Consider the following 21,574-nt stretch of genomic DNA (forward strand, 5'->3'; position numbering starts at 1 on the left):
CCGAGGGAATTCCTTTCTCTTCAGAAATTATTACCAAGATCAAAGGGCCATACTCACCACAAGGGGCATAGCGACTGGTAGGTAGAGTCACGTCCTTGCTTGTATTTCTCATTGCCGAGATCTGTAGGTTTGTTTGGAAAAGAACAGAATATTATTATTATTATTATTATTATTAACTTCTCACTAGAGAAGAGTGTTATTTTATTGGGAGAAGCAACAATTCTGCTACTCGTTTCCAGAGGAAGGCTAAGTGGCACTTTCTATGCCGGCTACATCACAAGTCTGGTAAGGAACTGGATTTTTGTTCCCCCCCCCCCCCCCCCCCCCCCCCGCTTGCATCTTTCAGTTCGATGCTTCTCTCCCCCTGGGAATAGACTGCGATCAGCGCCCGCAAGCACTCAACCGAAACTTTGGGAGCAGGTGACTGGCAGAATGAGCTCCAGTCCCAGGTGCTTGCTGATCTGGGGTGGGGATTGGAGGGGCATTTCCCCCAAGCTCCTTTCCTTCAATGGCCCCCCCAGCCTAGCAAGCTCACCCCGCTGCCCCCCTTTCGCTTCTCCCCCAGTCCCAGCTGCCCCCGCGACCACATCCCTCCCCCTCTCGGTCCACGCCTCCCCTCGCACCCTCTGGCCTGCCAGACTTGGGCTCTGGACCCGAACGTCAGTCCGGGCGAGGAGGCGAGGCTTGGGAAGGAAAGCGGCGGAGGGTAGTCTTTGTCCGGGGAAGCGGGGAGGCCGGAGACGGCCGAGAAGCGTGCAGTGTCGAGGAGCAAGGTGCGAACGCAGGAAAAACCAGTGTGGCAGCAACAGGCTCAACAACAAGCCACTGTCGCCAGGGCAACGGAAAACTCTTAAAAACCCCAGCCGGGGTGTTGCACGCGGGGACCCCGAGCAGCACCAGCACCAATCACGGGAGCACGAACCGGTGAGGAAGCGCGCAGCGGGAGCCCCGCGGGGAAAATTGTGCGTGAAGGGGGCGGGGCCGGCGAGGGCCCGGGCTCTGGAGCTGCTCTGCGTGGGCGGACGTTTGGCGTTCTGGAACTGGGAGGCAGAAGTGCTTTTTTGTGAGCGCAGTTGGGGCTTCTTTTATTTTCCTGGAGTGAGTTTAGTAAGTGGGATTCCTAATCTTGACCATGATCGGATTTCAGGAGCCATCTAGTAAATTCATCTTTGTACAGAGGAAGAAACTGAGGCCCAGAAGTAAGAGTGACTTGTCCAAGGTCCCACAGGAGGGCTGGTTTGGAACCCAGTTCTTCGACTTCAAAAAGGCGATGCTCTTAGCACTGCACCAGGCTTGTGGGAAACGAAGGACTGCCTGCCTCCTAGGTAGAACACACTTAATAATGGGCTTCTTGGCTCTTTTATTTGTATTTGCTGGCTGATAGAAACTGGCAGACTTTGTCTCGATCCCTGCACCTCAGGATTTCTGGCCAAGCCTGAGCGGGCCTAGGATTGACTGAAACTCACATCTCAACCCCAACTCTTGACCGACTGCTCTCTCCCTCTCTCTCCCTCTCCCTCTCCCTCTCCCCTCTCCCTCTCCCTCTCCCTCTCCCCTCTCCCTCTCCCTCTCCCCTCTCCCTCTCCCTCTCCCTCTCCCTCTCCCTCTCCCTCTCCCTCTCCCTCTCCCTCTCCCTCTCCCTCTCCCTCTCCCTCTCCCTCTCCCTCTCCTCTCTCTCTCTCTCTCTCTCTCCCTCTCTCTCTCCCTCTCTCTCTCTCTCTCTCTCTCTCTCTCTCTCTCTCTCTCTCTCTCTCTCTCTCTCTCTCTCTCTCTCTCTCTCTCTCCCCCCCCCCCCCAATACACAAAATTCACTTTTGAACTAAAGAATTAATTACATGGGGCGGCTAGCACACATTAATATATATATGGTGCAGTGTACAGACCTAGGGTCAGGGAAGGCCAGACTTAAGATCCAGTCCCTGGCGCTTTCTAGCTGTAGAATCCTGGGCAAGCCACATACCGCTGTTTGCATCATTTTTCTCATCTGTAAAATGAGCTGGAGAAGGAAATGGAAAACCACTCTGGCATCTTTGCCAAGAAAACCCCAAATGGGGCCAAGAAGAGTCAACAACACTTGAAATGACTAAACAACAAACAGTAGCAATAAACATACTTCATGTTTTTTAGGGTGACCATTCGGCTACTTTAAAAGGAATCTCAAGAACTGTATTTTATTGTCTCCTCAATATGCAGGGAAAATGCCCAAAAGAATAAGTTGGTTCAGATTATCTTTTAATCAACATATTCTACAGAGGCCTAGGTTCTCAGGATTCCTGTGGTTTAGAAGACTTATTACTAACTTTGGATAGCAGTGTAAAATAGTGAAATGAACACCAGAATTAGTTACCTGCCTCCAAGTTACTATAACTTGTTTCTTAGTCTATTAAATGGGGATTACATTTTATAGAGCTCTTTGAAGATCAAATTAATATAGGTAAATGTTTTCCCCTTCTCTCCACCCTTTCCAAGAAAGTGGGTAATAAAATAAAGGTTGTGTATGTATTATCATACAATACAATATTTCCATGTTTCTCATATTGTGAAAGAAGACACATATTGCTTATACTGGAGAAAAATTCATGGAAGAAATAAAGTGAAGAATGGCATGCTTCTATCTATATTAACACTGTCAGTTCCTTCTATGGCAGCCTTTTTTGTAATGAGACCTTAGAGTTGTACTGGATCCTTGCATCCCAGATAAGTTGGGTCATTCATCATACTTTATTGCTGTTACTGTGTACAACCTTCTCCTGGTTCTGCTTAGTTAACTTTGAATCACTTCATATAAGTCTTTCCAGGTTCTTTTTTTGTGCTCAATCCTGTTTATCATTTCTAATGGTACAGTAGTATATTCCATTACAATCACATAACTTTTTTATCCATTCCTCAATTAGTGGAATTCTTTTCAAATTCCCAGTTCTTTGTCAGCACAAAAAGTTGCTATAGTTATTTTTCTAGAAATAGCCCTTTTTCAGTGTGGATGTTCTCTATACCTAGAGTGTACTCCCCTACACACATCCATCTTTTAGAATTGCTAGTTTAGTTCAAGGTTTTATCCATTTGTGTCTTTTTACATGAAGCCTTTCCGATTCTTTACCCATTGTCCCCCAGGTACTAATGCTGCCTCCATTATCACATTTATTTCCTATGTCATTTGACATGTTATCTCCCCTCCAAAAGTAGAAAGTTATTGAAGGTGGGGGGGGGGGGGCTTTTTGTCTTTGTATCCCTAGTACCTGGTACATAAATGCTTAAGAAATGTTTGGGAATATGAGATCATGTAATATATAGCACATATGTTAGGAATAAATCAAAGTGACTTACATTGAAGAATCTGTAAAGTTTTCGCCAAATCGAACATATATCAAAAGGAGAATGCACATCATAAACTGTAGTTTCTTTATTTGACATGAAATTGATGTCACAGACTCTGCAAGTTAAAGAACAATAACAAATATGCTCCCTTAGTAAATTTTTTCCAGGTCAATTTAATTCAACAGCATGTATTAAAGTGTCTATTGTGAACAATATGCTAGGCTTTGGGAATCCCAAACAAAAAAGGCAAACCAAATAGTACTTGACTCGGGAAACTTTTATTCTACTGAGGAATAGAACATATACGTAAATAGAAGATAATTTGAGCTGGAAGGTACACTAATTACTAGGGAATTATTAGAGGCTTCTCATGAAATGTGATAATTTGAACCCTGATGGAAACTAAAGATTCTAAGTTGAGATATGAAGCAAGGGCATTCCAGCAATGGAATGCCATCTGTGCAAAGGCACCAAGAGGAAAATGGAATTCTGTATTTGGTAAACAGCAAGTAGGCCAGTATGGCAAGTGTAAGATGAAGGGGAGAAAAATGAATTAAGTACAGAAGAATAAGAGAGGTTTCAAATTGTGGAGGGCATTAAGTGCCAAGATGAGTTTATAGTTTATTCCAAAGGCAATAGGGAGCCACTGAAGATTTTAGAGTGGTGAAGTTATATATTTAGACTGTGCTATAGGAAGATTTTGACAACTATGTGGGGAAGGGACTGGAGAATATGTGATAGGTGCCAGGGAGACCAACTGGAAGATTTTTGCAATAGTTCAATTAAGAAGTGACCTGAATTTTGTGTGGGTGAAATGAAAGGCTTGTATATGAGGGATGTGGAGATATATTCATGAGGTAGGTTTTGTGCAGACAAGAAGTAGGGCACTAAATGGTTGTTGTTGAGAGGAATAATTGGGCTGTCTTCAAATTTCTGAGTGTACATTCTACATCTCACATTCTGCAGGTTCTTTTTTATCAATATTCCATTACTTCTCTTTTCCTTTTCTCTTGGCCACCCTACATAGTTAGTTCTTCATGTACTAACCACAGGGGAACTAGATGGCTTCTTTTTTTTTTTTTTTTTTTTAAATATATTTTATTTGGTCATTTCCAAGCATTATTCGTTAAAGACATAGATCATTTTCTTTTCCTCCCCCCTACCCCCCATAGCCGACGCGTAAGTCCACTGGGCATTAGATGTTTTCTTGATTTGAACCCATTGCTTTGTTGATAGTATTTGCATTAGAGTGTTCATTTAGAGTCTATCCTCTGTCATGTCCCCTCAATCTTTGTATTCAGGCAGTTGCTTTATCTCGGTGTTTCCACTCCCATAGTTTATCCTTTGCTTATGAATGGTGTTTTTTTCTCCTGGGTCCCTGCAAGTTGTTCAGGGACATTACACCACCACTAATGGAGAAGTCCATTACGTTCGATGATACCACAGTGTGTTTGTCTCTGTGTACAATGTTCTCCTGGTTCTGCTCCTCTCGCTCTGCATCACTTCCTGGAGGTTGTTCCAGTCTCCATGGAACTTCTCCACTTTATTATTCCTTTTAGCGCAATAGTACTCCATCACCAACATATACCACAGTTTGTTCAGCCATTCCCCAATTGATGGGCATCCCCTCATTTTCCAGTTTTGGGCCACCACAAAGAGCGCAGCTATGAATATTTTTGTACAAGTCTTTGTGTCCATTATCTCTTTGGGGTACAGACCCAGCAGTGCTATGGCTGGGTCAAAGGGTAGATATTCTTTTGTCGCCCTTTGGGCATAGTTCCAAATTGCCCTCCAGAATGGTTGGATCAGTTCACAGCTCCACCAGCAATGAATTAATGTCCCTACTTTGCCACATCCCCTCCAGCATTCATTACTTTCCTTTGCTGTTATGTTAGCCAATCTGCTAGGTGTGAGGTGATACCTCAGAGTTGTTTTGATTTGCATCTCTCTGATTATAAGAGATGTAGAACACTTCTTCATGTGCTTGTTAATAGTTTTGATTTCTTTATCTGAGAACTGCCTATCCATTTCCCTTGCCCATTTATCAATTGGAGAATGGCTTGATTTTGTGTACAATTGATTTAGCTCTTTATAAATATGAGTAATTAAACCTTTGTCAGAGGTTTCTATGAAGATTTTTTCCCAATTTGTTGTTTCCCTTCTGATTTTAGTTATATTGGTTTTGTTTGTACAAAAGCTTTTTAGTTTGATGTAGTCAAAATTATTTATTTTACATTTTGTGATTCTTTCTATATCTTGCTTGGTTTTAAAGCCTTTCCCCTCCCAAAGGTCTGACATGTATACTATTCTGTGTTTACCCAATTTACTTATGGTTTCCTTCTTTATGTTTAAGTCACTCACCCATTTTGAATTTATCTTGGTGTAGGGTGTGAGGTGTTGATCTATTCCTAGTCTCTCCCACACTGTCTTCCAATTTTCCCAGCAGTTTTTATGAAATAGTGGATTTTTGTCCCAAAAGCTGGGATCTTTGGGTTTATCGTATACTGTCTTGCTGAGGTCGCTTTCCCCCAGTCTATTCCACTGATCTTCCTTTCTATTTCTTAGCCAGTACCAAATTGTTTTGATGACTGCTGCTTTGTAATATAGTTTTAGGTCAGGGACTGCAAGGCCCCCATCATATGTGTTTTTTTTCATTATTTCCCTGGATATCCTTGATCTTTTGTTCTTCCAAATGAACTTTGTTATGGTTTTTTCTAAATCAGTGAAGAAGTATTTTGGTAGTTCAATGGGTATGGCACTAAATAGATAAATAAGTTTGGGTAGGATGGTCATTTTTATTATATTGGCTCGTCCTATCCATGAGCAGTTAATGTTTTTCCATTTGTTCAAGTCTAGTTTTAGTTGTGTGGCGAGTGTTTTGTAGTTGTGTTCATATAGTTCCTGTGTTTGTCTTGGGAGGTAGATTCCTAGGTATTTTATTTTGTCTAAGGTGATTTTGAATGGGATTTCTCTTTCTAGTTCTTGCTGCTGAGCTGTGTTGGAGATATATAGAAAAGCTGATGATTTATGTGGGTTTATTTTGTATCCTGCAACTTTGCTAAAGTTGTTGATTATTTCAATTAGCTTTTTGGTTGAATCTCTAGGATTCTTTAAGTAGACCATCATGTCATCCGCAAAGAGTGATAACTTGGTCTCCTCCTTGCCTATTTTGATGCCTTCAATTCCTTTATTTTCTCTAATTGCTACTGCTAGTGTTTCTAGTACAATGTCAAATAGTAGAGGTGATAATGGGCATCCTTGTTTCACTCCTGATCTTATTGGGAATGCATCTAGTTTATCCCCATTGCAGATGATATTAGCTGTTGGTTTTAGATATATACTGTTTATTATTTTTAGGAATGACCCTTCTATTCCTATGCTTTCTAGTGTTTTTAATAGGAATGGGTGTTGTATTTTATCAAAGGCTTTTTCTGCATCTATTGAAATAATCATGTGATTCTTGCTAGTTTGCTTGTTGATGTGGTCAATTATGTGGATGGTTTTCCTAATGTTGAACCAGCCCTGCATCCCTGGTATGAATCCTACTTGATCACGGTGAATGATCCTTCTGATCACTTGCTGGAGTCTTTTTGCTAGTATCCTATTTAAGATTTTTGCATCTATATTCATTAGGGAGATTGGCCTATAGTTTTCTTTCTCTGTTTTTGACCTGCCTGGTTTTGGAATCAGTACCATGTTTGTGTCGTAAAAGGAGTTTGGTAGAACTCCCTCTTTGCTTATTATGTCAAATAGTTTGTATAGTATTGGGATTAACTGTTCTCTGAATGTTTGATAGAATTCACAGGTGAATCCATCAGGCCCTGGGGACTTTTTCTTAGGAAGTTCTTTGATGGCTTGTTGGATTTCAATTTCTGATATGGGATTATTTAGGAATTCTATTTCCTCTTCTGTTAGTCTAGGCAGTTTGTATTTTTGTATATATTCATCCATTTCTCCTAAATTGGTGTATTTATTGCCATATAATTGGGCAAAGTAATTTCTAATGATTGCCTTAATTTCCTCCTCATTGGAGGTGCTGTCCCCCTTTTCATCTTTAATGCTGTGAATTTGCTTTTCTTCCTTCCTTTTTTTAACTAGATTGACCAGTACCTTGTCTATTTTGTTTGTTTTTTCAAAGTACCAGCTTCTTGTCTCATTTATTAAATCAATAGTTCTATCACTTTCGATTTTATTAATTTCTCCCTTAATTTTTAGGATTTCTAATTTGGTTTTCTGCTGGGGGTTTTTAATTTGATCGCTTTCCAGTTTTTTCATTTGCATTTCCAATTGATTGATCTCTGCTCTCCCTTGTTTGTTAATATAAGCATTCAGGGATATGAATTTACCTCTGATTACCGCTTTGGCTGCATCCCAAAAGGTTTGGAAGGATGTTTCGCCATTGTCATTTTCCTTGATGAAATTATTAATTGTTTCTATGATTTCTTCTTTAACTAAACGGTTTTGGAGTATCATATTGTTTAATTTCCAATTGGTTTTAGATTTGGTTTTCCATGTACCATTACTAATCATTATTTTTATTGCCTTGTGATCTGAGAAGGCTGCATTCATTATTTCTGCTTTTCTGCATTTGTGTGCTATGTTTCTGTGACCTAATGTATGGTCAATTTTTGTGAATGTGCCATGTGGTGCTGAGAAGAAGGTGTATTCCTTTTTATCCCTATTTATTTTTCTCCATATGTCTATTAATTCTAATTTTTCTAAGATTTCATTCACTTCTTTTACCTCTTTCTTATTTATTTTTTGATTTGATTTATCTAAATTTGATAATGGTTGGTTTAAGTCTCCCACTAGTATGGTTTTATTGTCTATTTCTTCCTTCAATTCTCCTAGTTTCTCCATTAGAAATTTGGGTGCTATATTATTTGGTGCATACATATTGATTAATGATATTTCCTCATTGTCTATAGTCCCTTTTAACAAAATATAATTACCTTCCCTATCCCTTTTGATCAGGTCTATTTTTGCATTGGCTTTATCAGATATCATGATTACCACTCCTGCCTTCTTTCTATCAGTTGAAGCCCAGAAGGTCTTACTCCATCCTTTAATTCTGACCTTGTGGGTGTCAACCCGCCTCATGTGTGTTTCTTGAAGACAACATATGGTAGGGTTTTGGATTCTAATCCATTCTGCTATTCGTCTACGTTTTATGGGTGAGTTCATCCCATTCACGTTCAAAGTTATGATTGTCATTTGTGGACTCCCTGGCATTTTGATTGCCTTCCCTAATTCTAACCTTTTCTTCTTCGGCTCTACCTTTTAGTCCAGTGATTTACTTTGAAACAGTCCCCCTTGTCCCCTCCCTTGATGTTTCCCTTTTTAGTCCCTCCCTTTTTGTTCCCTCCCCCTCCCCCCTCTCTTACCCTCCCTTTTTGTTCTCCCTCTCCCCCTCCCCCCCTTGGTTTTCCCTTCTCCTTACCCTTGTTGGGTAAGATAGAATTCAAGATCCCAATGGATCTGGAGGTTTTTCCCTCTCAGAGCTGCTTTCCCTGAGATTGAGGTTTAAGTAACCCCCCCCCCTCTCTTCCTCTCCTTCTTATAGGAGTTTTCTTCCCCTCCCCTTCCCATGTGAATCTTTGTGTGAGAATGATTATTCTATTTGGTCTTTCTTTACCCCCTATTTATACATTACATTTTCCCCACATGTTAGTATACATAGGTTGATATAAATGTAGTCCTTATAGAAGAGAGTTTGAGTAAAAGAAGAAGATAACATTTTTCCCTTTCCTTAATATTTACCTTTTCAGGTATTCCTTGCTCTTTGATTTTCGGTATCAAACTTTCCACAGAGCTCTGGTCTTTTCTTTGCAAAAAGTTGGAAGTCTTCTATTTTGTTGAATGCCCATACTTTCCCTTGGAAGTATATAGTCAGTTTTGCTGGGTAGCTGATTCTTGGTTGGAGACCCAGCTCTCTTGCCTTTCTGAAGATCATGTTCCATGCCTTACGATCATTCAGCGTAGAACTTGCAAGGTCTTGTGTGACCCTGATTGGCATTCCTTTATATCTAAATTGTCTTTTTCTGGCTTCCTGTAGGATTTTTTCTTTTGTTTGATAGCTTTGGAATTTGGCAATTACATTCCTGGGAGTTGTCTTTTGGGGGTTTAGTGTAGAAGGTGTTCTGTGAGCTCTGTCAGTGGCTGTATTGCCCCCTTGTTCTAGAATCTCTGGGCAATTTTCTTTGATTATATCTTGTATCACCATGTCCAGTTTGGTGTTTATTTCTGGCTTATCTGGGAGTCCAATTATTCTTAAATTATCCCTTCTCCCCCTATTTTCCAGATCTATCACCTTGTCGGTGAGATATTTTATGTTCTCTTCTAATTTCTTGGTATTTTGGCTTTGCTTTATTGATTCTTGCTCTTTTACACGATCGTTGTCTTCCAGCTGCCTGATTCTGGCCTTTAAAGCCTGGTTTTCTTTTACAGTTTGGTCAAACTGGTTTTGTAGATGCGTGAATTTCTTTTGCATTATTTCCAACTTTTCCTCCCAGAAGGCTTCCATCTTTTTGGTCATTTCTGATTCAAATTCTTCATAGGTTTGTGGAGAGTTTCCATTTCCTTTGGAAGGTTTTGGAGCATTTTCTTTTATATTATCTTCTGTCTGCTCTGTATTTTGTATTTTGGCTCCATAGAATGTGTCCAAAGTCGCCCCTTTCTTCTTATTTTTCTTGGTATTTTGGGGCTTCTGTGGTTCTGTGGAGTTTGTCATCTCTGAATGTGGAGGATTAGTTTTTCTTGTCTCTTTCTGGTGTTCAGAGGCAGTCCTGGGCAGATAGTTCTATGGGCTTTCCCTGGGTTAAACTGAATATGCCTCACTGGAACTGGAATGGAAGGGTCGGACCACAAGGCCACACTCTCCCCCCGGCTCGCTTTCCGGAAGTTGCCTTCAGAATCGCTGGCCGTGAGGCTGTTTCGTCGGCCTGCGGGGGGATGGGCTGCCGCTTCCCCAAGCTCCGAGAGCACAGACTTTCACTGAGACTTGGATAGCAGGATCCAGCCCGTGAGGCTGTCTTGCCCGCCCTGAGGGTTGCTGTTGTTTTGACCAGCTCTCTGCAGCGGAAGCCCCAGGCAGTAACTTTCACCGGGACTGTAGAAGGCCCTGAGGGTTGTTGTTTCCGAGGACCCTGCTCTCTGAGCCGGCCGGGCTGCGGCTTCCGGGAGCCTTGGACTCTGCGCTCCTACCCCTGAGGTCCGAGTGATCTCGGGTTCTGGCTTTTAAGGGGAGCCGTACCTTTTGAACCGGGTCCAGGTCCAGGAGGAGGGTTCCCAGGGTCTGTGCTGTTGATCGTTTTGAATTTCGGCGCCTTAGGAGCTTATCGTTTGAGATTGGTCGGGAAGGGTTTTCCGGAGATCTGAGCTTTAGCTTTCTCTAAGCCGCCATCTTAACCGGAAGTCCCTAGATGGCTTCTTTTAAGAAAAGGGCAAGCTCCTGCTTTTTGAAATGTAGACAAAAAGTCAGAAACTTCACTTAAAGGTTTTTTTTTTTAAACATTATTTTATTTGGTCGTTTTCATACATTATTCACTGGAAACAAAGATCATTTTCTTTTCCTCCCCTCCCCCCCCCTTTCCCTCTCCCATAGCCGTCGCATGATTCCACTGGTTATCACATGCGTTCTTGACTCGAACCCATTTCCCTGTTGTTGGAATTTGCATTATAGTGTTCATTTAGAGTCTCTCCTCAGTCATATCCCCTCCAACCCTGTAGTCGAGCAGTTGCTTTTCATTGGTGTTTTTACTCCCACAGTTTATCCTCTGCTTGTGGGTAGTATTTTTTTAGATCCCTGCAGATTGTTCAGGGAAATTGCATTGATACTAATGGAGAAGTCCATTACCGTCGATTGTACCACAGTGTATCAGTCTCTGTGTATAATGATTTCCTGGTTCTGCTCCTTTCGCTCTGCATCACTTCCTGGAGGTTGTTCCAGACTCCATGGAATTCCTCCATTTTATTATTCCTTTGAGCACAATAGTATTCCATCACCAACATATACCACAATTTGTTCAGCCATTCCCCAATTGAAGGGCATCCCCTCATTTTCCAATTTTTGGCCACCACAAAGAGCGCAGCAATGAATATTTTTGTACAAGTCTTTTTGTCCATTATCTCTTTGGGGTACAAACCCAGCAGTGCTATGGCTGGATCAAAGGGCAGATATTCTTTTGTCGCCCTTTGGGCATAGTTCCAAATTGCCCTCCAGAATGGTTGGATCAATTCACAACTCCACCAGCAATGAATTAGTGTCCCCACTTTGCCACATCCCCTCCACCATTCATTACTTTCCTTTGCTGTCATGTTAGCCAATATGCTAGGTGTGAGGTGAAACCTCAGAGTTGTTTTGATTTGCATCTCTCTGATTATAAGAGATGTAGAACACTTTTTCATGTGCTTATTAATAGTTTTGATTTCTTTGGCTGAGAACTGCCTGTTCATGTCCCTTGCCCATTTGTCAATTGGAGAATGGCTTGATTTTTTGTACAATTGATTTAGTTCTTTATAAATTTGAGTAATTAAACCTTTGTCAGAGGTTTTAATGAAGAATGTTTCCCAATTTGTTGCTACCCTTCTGATTTTGGTTACATTGGTTTTGTTTGTACAAAACCTTTTTAATTTGATGTAATCCAGGTTATTTATTTTGCATTTTGTAACTCTTTCTAATTCTTGCTTGGTTTTGAAGTATTTCCCTTCCCAAAGGTCTGACATGTATACTATTCTGTGTTCGCCTAATTTTCTTATAGTTTCCTTCTTTATGTTCAAGTCATTCACCTATTCTGAATTTATCTTGGTGTAGGGTGTGAGGTGTTGATCTAAGCCTAATATTTCCCACACTGTCCTCTAATTTTCCCAGCAGTTTTTATGAAATAGTGGATTTTTGTCCCAAAAACTGGGATCTTTGGGTTTGTCATATACTGTCTTGCTGAGGTTGCTTGCCCCCAGTCTATTCCACTGATCTTCCTTTCTGTCTCTTAGCCAGTACCAAATTGTTTTGATGACCGCTGCTTTGTAATATAGTCTGAGATCTGGGACTGCAAGACCCCCTTCCTTTGTATTTTTTTTCATTATTTCCCTGGATATCCTTGATCTTTTGTTCTTCTAAATGAACTTTGTTATGGTTTTTTCTAAATCAGTAAAAAAAATTTTTGGAAGTTCCATGGGTATGGCACTAAATAGATAGATGAGTTTGGGTAGGATGGTCATTTTTATTATATTGGCTCGTCCTACCCATGAGCAGTTAATGTTCTTCCAATTGTTCAAGTCTAGTTTTAGTTGTGTGGAAAGTGTTTTGTAGTTGTGTTCATATAGATCCTGTGTTTGTCTCGGGAGATAGATTCCTAAGTATTTTATTTTGTCTTGGGTAATTTTGAATGGGATTTCTCTTTCTAGTTCTTGCTGCTGAGCTGTGTTGGAATTATATAGAAATGCTGATGACTTATGTGGGTTTATTTTGTTTCCTGCAACTTTGCTAAAGTTGTTATTTTGATTAGCTTTTTGGTTGAATCTCTAGGATTCTTTAAGTAGACCATCATGTCATCTGCAAAGAGTGATAATTTGGTCTCCTCCTTGCCTATTTTAATGCCTTCAATTTCTTTTTCTTCTCTAATTGCTACTGCTAGTGTTTCTAATACAATGTCAAATAATAGAGGTGATAATGGGCATCCTTGTTTCACTCCTGATCTTAATGGGAATGGATTTAGTTTATCCCCATTGCAGATGATATTAGCTGATGGTTTCAGATCACTTTAAGGTTTTTGCCTTCCTGAACATCTGTTGTTGATGAGTATATGAAGAACTGAGTAGTGTTTTATTCTTATGTTTTCAAATTGTATTCTTTTAACTTTTTTATCTTTTGTCATCTTTGCTTTGTTTTGAGGAAAATCTCAGGGCTGTTTTGATTTGCATTTATATCTTATTATTGGCAATTTTGAGCATTTTTCCATATGGTTGTTAATGCTTTGCATGTCTTCAATTGAGATTTGTTTGTCTTTTTACCAATTATCTATTGGGAAATATGTGTAGATATAATATATAAATACCTTTATATATATTAATAGTTACTATAGCTTAGATAACTAAAACCCTTGTCAGAAAAATTTGATATTTTTCCTTTTAATCACTTTATTTCTTAATCTAGTTACATTAATTTTCTCTTTATCTTAAAGATTTTCAGCTTCATGTAATCAAAATTATCGAGTTTATCTTTTGTTATTGTCTTTATTTCTCATTTGGTTACAAATGCATTTCCTACCTATAGTTCTGAAAGTTATTTCCTCTGTTTCCCTTCTAATTTTTTCAGAGTTATGATCTTGAAGTCATATATCCATTTAGAATATATTGTAGAATACTATGTAAGGTGGTGTTCTAAGCCTCATTTCTTCTAGACTGCTTTCCAATTTTCCCAGCAGTTTTTAATCAAACTGGGAGTTCTTTAGCTATTTGTGTTTTGGAGTTTTATATCTTCTAGGTTACTGAGTTTCGTTGTTTCAGATCCTAACTTATCTAGTGTTCCATTTGTCTACCTCTAATTTTTAACCCAGCACAGATGATTCTGATGACTGTTGCTTTATAATATAATGTGTGAGGTCTAGGAATACTAGTCCTCTTTCATCCCTTCATCATTTCCCCATATGTTCTAGATCTTTTGTTTTTCTAGAATTTTAAAAATGATTTTACAAAATTCCATAATGTGTCCCTTTGACAACCTGATCAGTATTGACAATTTGATTAGCATGTAACTATGTATAAGAGTTTGATTATTGTGCAATGATTATGTGGAGGTAGGGATGTGATATTTTCCCCAGAGGACTACATTTAAATACATCCCAGAAATTTTGGTATGTTTTTTAATCATTTTCTTTCACATAATTATTCATTAATGTGATTGTTCTTTAACCCATTATTTAGGAATTCATTGTGAAACCTCTTTTTGGATCTATGTTTCTTGTTTGTGATTTTTAAACTAAATGCTATTTTACTGTGTTATGATCTATAAAGGCTGTGTTTACTACTTCTGTCTTTTTATATTTGTTTGCAACATTCTCTGTGCCTAAAACACAGTCAATTTTCTAATTCCCTTGACTTGGTCCTGAAGTATGTAAAAGGGCTGAAGCTACTCTTAAGTCTTATTCTGGTTCAGGTCAATCTAATCAATGATTCTCTCACATCTTCAGGTAGGGATTTATAGTCATTTAATCATCCTCGGTTACCGAGAGAATACTATTACTACTACTGCTCTATAGCAGGATAAGCACTCAATAAACCATAGTCTGACTACATGATCAAGGAATATCTATCTTCTTTTTCTCAGGTAAAAGGATTCTTATAAGAAGTACAAGAAATAGTACTTGAGTATATGAGGTATTCAAGGAGGATTAGCACCTCTGATGTAAGGGTTTGCCTAGCCCTTTTCAGAGCTACTCATTCTCCTTTGGTGTCTATTTGGCACTCAACTTTCAAGTCTGTTGCTCCAAGAAGCTATAGAATGTGTAGTGGCTATACCCCAGTAAACCATCTCAGTATATGTGCTAAACTGGACTGAGGATAACTGTTGAACCCCCAACTCATTGGTGAACTGGGAGGTGGGGTGTCTACCCTGGCATATGAAGATTCTCTTCCTCCTGGCCCCCTACCTCCCCCAGTGGAATATGAGAATGAAAACAGTTTGTTCCAATAGTCATGAAGGCGGCTTGAAGCAGGCACTTTGGAGAACTTAGAGCTGAGTCAGACATTGAAGAAGCCAAGGCCATCCACTACATCCTAGACCATCACCAGTTGTCTTGACTTTTGTTTTGTCACCAGACTTGGGTGACACTGGAAGAGAGGCTGATGATTTTGTGTAATTTTGCCTCATTTAAATCCAATTCATGCACAAATTAAGACATCCCATGTCATTCGTCCTCTTCAAAAACAAAGGACAAAACAACAATAACCATCACAGAAAGTAGAGGGGATGGATATGAAAAATATAGAATTGACAAGACTTACTAAATGATTATATGTGGGAGGTGAGGGAGAAGGAAGATTCAAAGATAATAACACTGAGGTTTTGAGCATAAATGACTAGGTACCTGAATGGCTGTACCACTGACACACATTGAAAAGAAGTTAGAAATATCAGAATATTTTGAGGAGAAGATGAGTTCAGTTTAAGACATGTTAAGTTTGAGATGCCATTGGAATATCTAGGTGTTAATGTCCAATGATTGGTTGAAAATACCAACCTGGAGGAACAACTATTCTCTTTACAAAGTAGTAATTTGAGTTAATTTCCCATTCTTGATAATTAAAATATTTTTGTAGATTTTATTGATCTTTTGTTTCTTCATACCTTGATTTCCTGTTTTAATCCTTTCCATTCTTCAAAAGAAAAAAAAAGATGAAGACAAAAAATGTTCAGCAAAACTATTCAATTCATTACAGAAATCTGGCATATATGTAATGTTCTATGCCTATGGTCACCATTCCCCACCACCCCCTACCTCTCTGCAAAGGAATGGGGGGAGATATACTTTTGTATCTCTTCCTGGGAACCAAAGTTATTTAAAAAAAATTTTCAAGATTCAATTTCTATTCAATTTTATGGCTCTTTCCATAGTTGGGTATATATGGCTAAGTATTTGGTCAGGCCTCAGAATTCTTTCTTCTTTGAAGAATCTTACATTACCCCATATTATTACATAGATCCAACTATGAAAACTGGATTAGAAGATATTTCTAAATAATTTAAGAAACATCTTACTATGAATAGACTTTTAGATGTCTAAAGGATTTGTCTTTGAAGATACTTCAGTCAGTCCACTGTTCAAGAATCAATTATGGATGGTAATTGGGCATCAGGCATATATGTTCTCTTGCTCCTTTAGTCTGGCCTTAATGTCTTTTTTTCCCAATGGAACTAAGAAATTTGATGTCATTCATTTATATCATTGACTGATGAGATGTTATGGCATAATTTCCTCTTTGATTTGGAATTCATACATATGCAAGAGAAATGATAAGTGGTTTAAGGCTAGATAGAATCATGATGGACTTAAAATTTCTCCCTGAAAGATGCTAGATTTTATATCAATTGTTTTGACATTATTGTATTAGTAGCTTATTTAAAATAGAGAACAGTTTCCTATATGTTATTAAATACACTAGAATCTTCCCTATACTGTGAATTTTAGATCTACTCCACCCTGATTAGTCTAATAATCAGGAATGTATACACCCCTACTTAAGGATTAGCAAAGTGACAAAGAAGAAACAACTGACAGACCCCTTGGGCTCTCCTAAGTCAAGCTTAAGCTATCACTGGTACATGTGAGATAAAGGAAGTGATGTAAAAAATAGTCTATATATTTCATGTCACTTCCTCTCTCCGACCTTTTTTTCATGGAGAGGTGGCCCTGGTACTCTTTTTGGCAGTGGAGGAGTTGAGTTCAGGGTCTCTCTCTAGGAAACGCTGGGTTCAAATTGCAGTGTGGCTCGAGGCAGCGTCTTGGCATGGGTCAGGTGAGGTGTCTTCCCTGAGGTCTCTCAGAGTTTAGGCTGATTCCTTCCCCCCCCCCCCCCCCCATTACCTTTCCTAGAACGCCATCCTCCTAGGAGGCCCCTCATCTTGGAGGAGGCCTTATGGCTGGAAGGTCTCTGAACTCCCCTTGGCTCAGGCTAGGATGGAGAAATCTTATACCCTTTCCCCTCTTCTTCCTAATTCCTTCCCTCTATATTAATTAAACCACCATAAAATTCCCAAACTGATTTGAGTATTTTTATTGGGATTGAATTAAATCCCTGGCGACCACAGTCCAATATATTAGAAAAAAACCCCCTAAATTTACCCCTTACAATACTTAGGTCTATTTTATGTATCTTCAATATACAGATAACCCAAGGGTGAAGAATTGAGTCAAAGACTTTGCAATAAGCAACAGAAAGAATAAATATTATAGTGCTTTGGGGCAGTTTATTTGATAACTATCAAATTGGTCATGAGATGCTCTGTAAAATATTTTGACTTTTGGCACACATTAGCTAATAAATTGTTTCCTTATGTTTCATAGAATCAAATATGAAAGTTGGAAGGGGCCCAAGTCTTGTCTAGCCAATAGTCCAAAGGAATATTCACTATAACATACCTGATAGGTAGTCATTTTGCCCCTGCTTGAAGACTTCCAAAAAAAGTGGAATGCTCATTCTAGATTTTTCAGTGATGCAACCTATGATGTCTCTGAATAAATATAAAATTACCCTATAAGGGAAGAAACCTTCATGTAATGCCTTCTGAAATCAATTCTCTACTTCTCTCTTGCCCATTCTGTCTCCAGACTCTTTTGACTCCTCCTTCACTTATATCATTATCAACTAGTTCAGGACTTTGTTACTTCTTGTCTAGATTATTTTAACTTCTTCCTAATTGATTTTCCAGCCACAAATCTCCAAGCCATTCTACATACTGCTCCAAAATGATTTTCCTTAAGCAGAGAAATGACCATATGACAATGCAACTCAATTTACTCCAATGGCTTTCTATTGCTTCTAGAATCAATTATGAGTTCCTGTTTATACATTAAATCCCTTTACAACCAGGTCTCAATAATCTTTTATAATTTCATTGCACATTATTACCCTTCCAGCACTCTGTAACTGTCAAAGACAAGCCATGCCCCCTCTCCTTTGTCTTTGCACTAGCTCTCCCCTATGCTTGAAATTCCTTCCTTCCTTCCTCTATCTCAGAGAATCCTTTTCTTTCTCTAAGACTCAGCTTAAGTATCACAAGTATCACTTCCTATAAGAATTCTTTCCTAATACTCCCTTATCTGATAGTGCCCAACTTCTCAAACCCATATTTACTTACTTTGTATTTATGTATGGATGTATGTAGGTATGCTTTTTATTTTTAAAAACCTTTACCTTCTATCTTAGAGTCAATATTTATTGGTTCCAAAGCAAAAAAAAAAGGTAAGGGCTAGGAAATTGGGGTTAATTGATTTGTTCAGCCATATTTAGGAAGTGTTGGAGGCCAGATTTGAATCTAGGACCTCCTGTCTCTAGGCCTGGCTGTCTATCCACCTTCTCTGCTCATTCTGTTTTCATATGTACTTATTCCTCTTATATTTAGTCCATGTATGCTTGCATTTGTCCTTGTTGTCTCCTCTGTTCAAATACATACTTCTTATTAGCAGGAATTTTTTCATTTATTTGTATTGCCAACGCCTGAGAGCACTACATAGTAGGCACATAAAAATACTTCATGACTGAATACTCCATAGCTTTGGAACCATCCTCTTATTGCCCATGCCAGAAACTATGTCCTAGATGTCTCAACCCTTTTATATCCAGAATTTCTCTCCTGGATCTATGTCTCATCCTGATTGGCACCTACCTTTCCTAACCCACATGGCCATCTATGGTCACACTTTGTTCCTCTTAGGCTCTCTACACAGTCTTGTCTGTAGCTTATTGACTTCCTTGTCACCATGTTCATACCCTTTCCTTCCCACTACCCTTGTAATTCAGAACCATGATTAAATCAACTTTGTCACTGATTCTGGATGAGGTATGCCAATCTAGTCCCCTTTGGTTCCACTTACTTTCCCTATAATTTTCAGGATCAAACTGTTCTTTCCTGGCTACCACCTTCCAATGAGTGAACTCTCTCCCTATTAGAATACGAGTTCTTTGAACAAAGGGACTATCTTTCCTTTTGTGTTTGTATCCCTAGTACTAATCACAATTCTTAGTATATATTAAACACAACAATTTATTTTCGTTCATTCATTAATTCCTTAAAGAAAGGTTGGACCAGATTTTTAACTGAGAAAAACCCAGGAAGGTGCTTTTTTGCTTTGAGTAATTCATGCATCACTATGAAGCATTTGATGCAATAATTATAGATTTTATTCCTTACCACTTGGCAGTCTGACCAAGTTAGAATTTCCCTAATTAAAACTGCTATCTTTTATTATATGAACAGTGTGAAAATTTTCAGTTTCTCATTTGATTCTGACTTGTGCTGTACCTCTTGTAATTATAGATATGTTCAGAAATATTCTAAATTTCCTTCTCCCAGGTTCCTCATTCTTTCATGAAGTCTTTACTTTTTTAAGGTCTTGTAGTATTTTTCTAAACATTGATATTTAATTTTTTTCTTTTACTGTTTTGACTCCCTGCATGGCTTTAATCTCTCTCTCTCTCTCTCTCTCTCTCTCTCTCTCTCTCTCTCTCTCTCTCTGTCTCTGTCTCTCTCTTACAATATTCCAGTTTATTTTTTAAAAATCCTTATTTTCTGACTTAGGTTCAATTCTAAGACAGAATTGCAGTAAGGGTTAGGCAACTGGTTACAGGATCATACATCTAGGAAGTGTCAGAGGCCAAATGTGTACACAGGTCCTCTCAATTCCAGGCCAGGTCTTCTATTCATTGTACTACCTAGCTGCTCCCACAGTTTATTGTTTCATTTATTTTATTTTATTCTATTTTACTTTATTTTATTAGATAATTTAGAATAATTTCCCCTAGTTACAAGACTCATTTTCTTTCCCTCCCCTCCCCCCACACCCTCTCATATCCGGCATGTAGTTCCACTGGGTTTAATATGTGCCATTGATCAAGACCTATTTCCTTATTATTAATATTTGTACTTGGGTGATCTTTTAGAGTCTACTTTCCCAGTCATAGCCCCACTGACCCATGTGATCAAGCAGTTGTTTTTCTTCTGTGTTTCTTTTCCCACAGTACTTCCTCTGGATGTGGATAGTGTTCTTTCTCATATGTCCCTCCGATGAGTTCTGGATCATTGCATTGCTACTAGTAGAGAAGTCGATTACATTTGATTTTGCCATAGTGTATCAGTCTCTGTGTACAGTGTTCTCCTGGTTCTACTCTTTTCACTCTGAATCAATTCCTGGAGGTTGTTTAGATCTAGTTTTTTTTTAACATTATTTTATTTGGTCATTTCCAAACATTATTCATTGGAAACAAAGATCATTTTCTTTTTCTCCCCCCATAGCCGACGCACGATTCCACTGGGTATCACATGTGTTCTTGATTCGAACCCATTTCCATGTTGTTAGTCTTTGCACTAGAGTGTTCATTTAGAGTCTCTCCTCAGTCATATCCCCTCAAACCCTGTAGTCAAGCAGTTGCTTTTCCTTGGGTGTTTTTACTCCCACAGTTTATCTTCTGCTTGTGGAGAGTGGAGAGTGGAGAGTGGAGATAGTGTTTTTTAGATCCCTGTAGATTGTTCAGGGACATTGCATTGACCCTAATGGAGAAGTCCATTACCTTCGATTGTTCCACAGTGTATCAGTCTCAGTGTACAATGTTTTCCTGGTTCTGCTCCTTTCACTCTGCATCACTTCCTGGAGGTTGTTCCAGTCTCCATGGAATTCCTCCACTTTATTATTCCTTTTAGCACAATAGTATTCCATCACCAACATATACCACAATTTGCTTAGCCATTCCCCAATTGAAGGGCATCCCCTCATTTTACAATTTTTGGCCACCACAAAGAGTGCAGCTATGAATATTCTTGTACAAGTATTTTTCCTTATTGTCTCTTTGGGGTACAAACCCAGCAGTGCTATGGCTGGATCAAAGGGCAGACAGTCTTTTATCGCCCCTTGGGCATAGTTCCAAATTGCCCTCCATCACAACTCCATCAGCAATGAATTAGTGTCCCTACTTTGCCACATCCCCTCCAGCATTCATTACTTTCCTTTGCTGTCATGTTAGCCAATATGCTAGGTGTGAGGTGAAACCTCAGAGTTGTTTTGATTTGCATCTCTCTGATTATAAGAGATTTAGAACACTTTTTCATGTGCCTATTAATAGTTTTGATTTCTTTGGCTGAGAACTGCCTGTTCATGTCCTTTGCCCATTTATCAATTGGAGAATGGCTTGATTTTTTGTACAATTGATTTAGCTCTTTGTAAATTTGAGTAATTAAACCTTTGTCAGAGGTTTTTATGAAGATTGTTTCCCAATTTGTTGCTTCCCTTCTGATTTTAGTTACATTGGTTTTGTTTGTACAAAAACTTTTTAATTTGATGTATTCCAAATTATTTATTTTGCATTTTGTGACTCTTTCTAAGTCTTGCTTGGTTTTAAAATCTTTCCCTTCCCAAAGGTCTGACATGTATACTATTCTGTGTTCACCTAATTTACTTATAGTTTCCTTCTTTATGTTCAAGTCATTCACCCATTCTGAGTTTATCTTGGTGTAGGGTGTGAGGTGTTGATCTAAACCTAATCTTTC

At 38.9% G+C, this 21,574-nt stretch overlaps 2 protein-coding genes across 6 annotated transcripts in view; one reads left to right on the forward strand and one right to left on the reverse strand.

Annotated features, from left to right (window-relative positions):
- Positions 1 to 21,574, reverse strand: part of C7H7orf57 (chromosome 7 C7orf57 homolog) — a 144,626-nt gene that overhangs the window by 27,687 nt on the left and 95,365 nt on the right. For 3 of the 4 annotated variants that reach the window (XM_016424565.2, XM_056804857.1, XM_007500430.3), the window contains 2 exons: positions 3,325 to 3,430; positions 58 to 121 (listed from right to left, as the gene is read on the reverse strand). In XM_016424565.2, the coding sequence (XP_016280051.1) occupies positions 58 to 121; positions 3,325 to 3,430 (170 nt within the window). Of the gene's footprint in view, positions 1 to 57; positions 122 to 623; positions 759 to 3,324; positions 3,431 to 21,574 lie in introns of those variants that run through there. The other variant, XM_056804858.1, reaches the window with a different exon arrangement.
- SUN3 (Sad1 and UNC84 domain containing 3) overlaps positions 788 to 21,574 on the forward strand; it is a 91,157-nt gene continuing 70,370 nt past the window's right edge. Inside the window, exon 1 of one of the 2 annotated variants that reach the window (XM_056804860.1) lies at positions 788 to 924. The gene's annotated coding sequence lies outside the window, so the exon portion shown is untranslated. The remainder of the gene's footprint in view (positions 925 to 21,574) is intronic. The other variant, XM_056804861.1, reaches the window with a different exon arrangement.

This window comes from Monodelphis domestica, chromosome 7, assembly GCF_027887165.1.
Source record: "Monodelphis domestica isolate mMonDom1 chromosome 7, mMonDom1.pri, whole genome shotgun sequence".
Lineage (NCBI taxonomy): Eukaryota > Metazoa > Chordata > Mammalia > Didelphimorphia > Didelphidae > Monodelphis > Monodelphis domestica.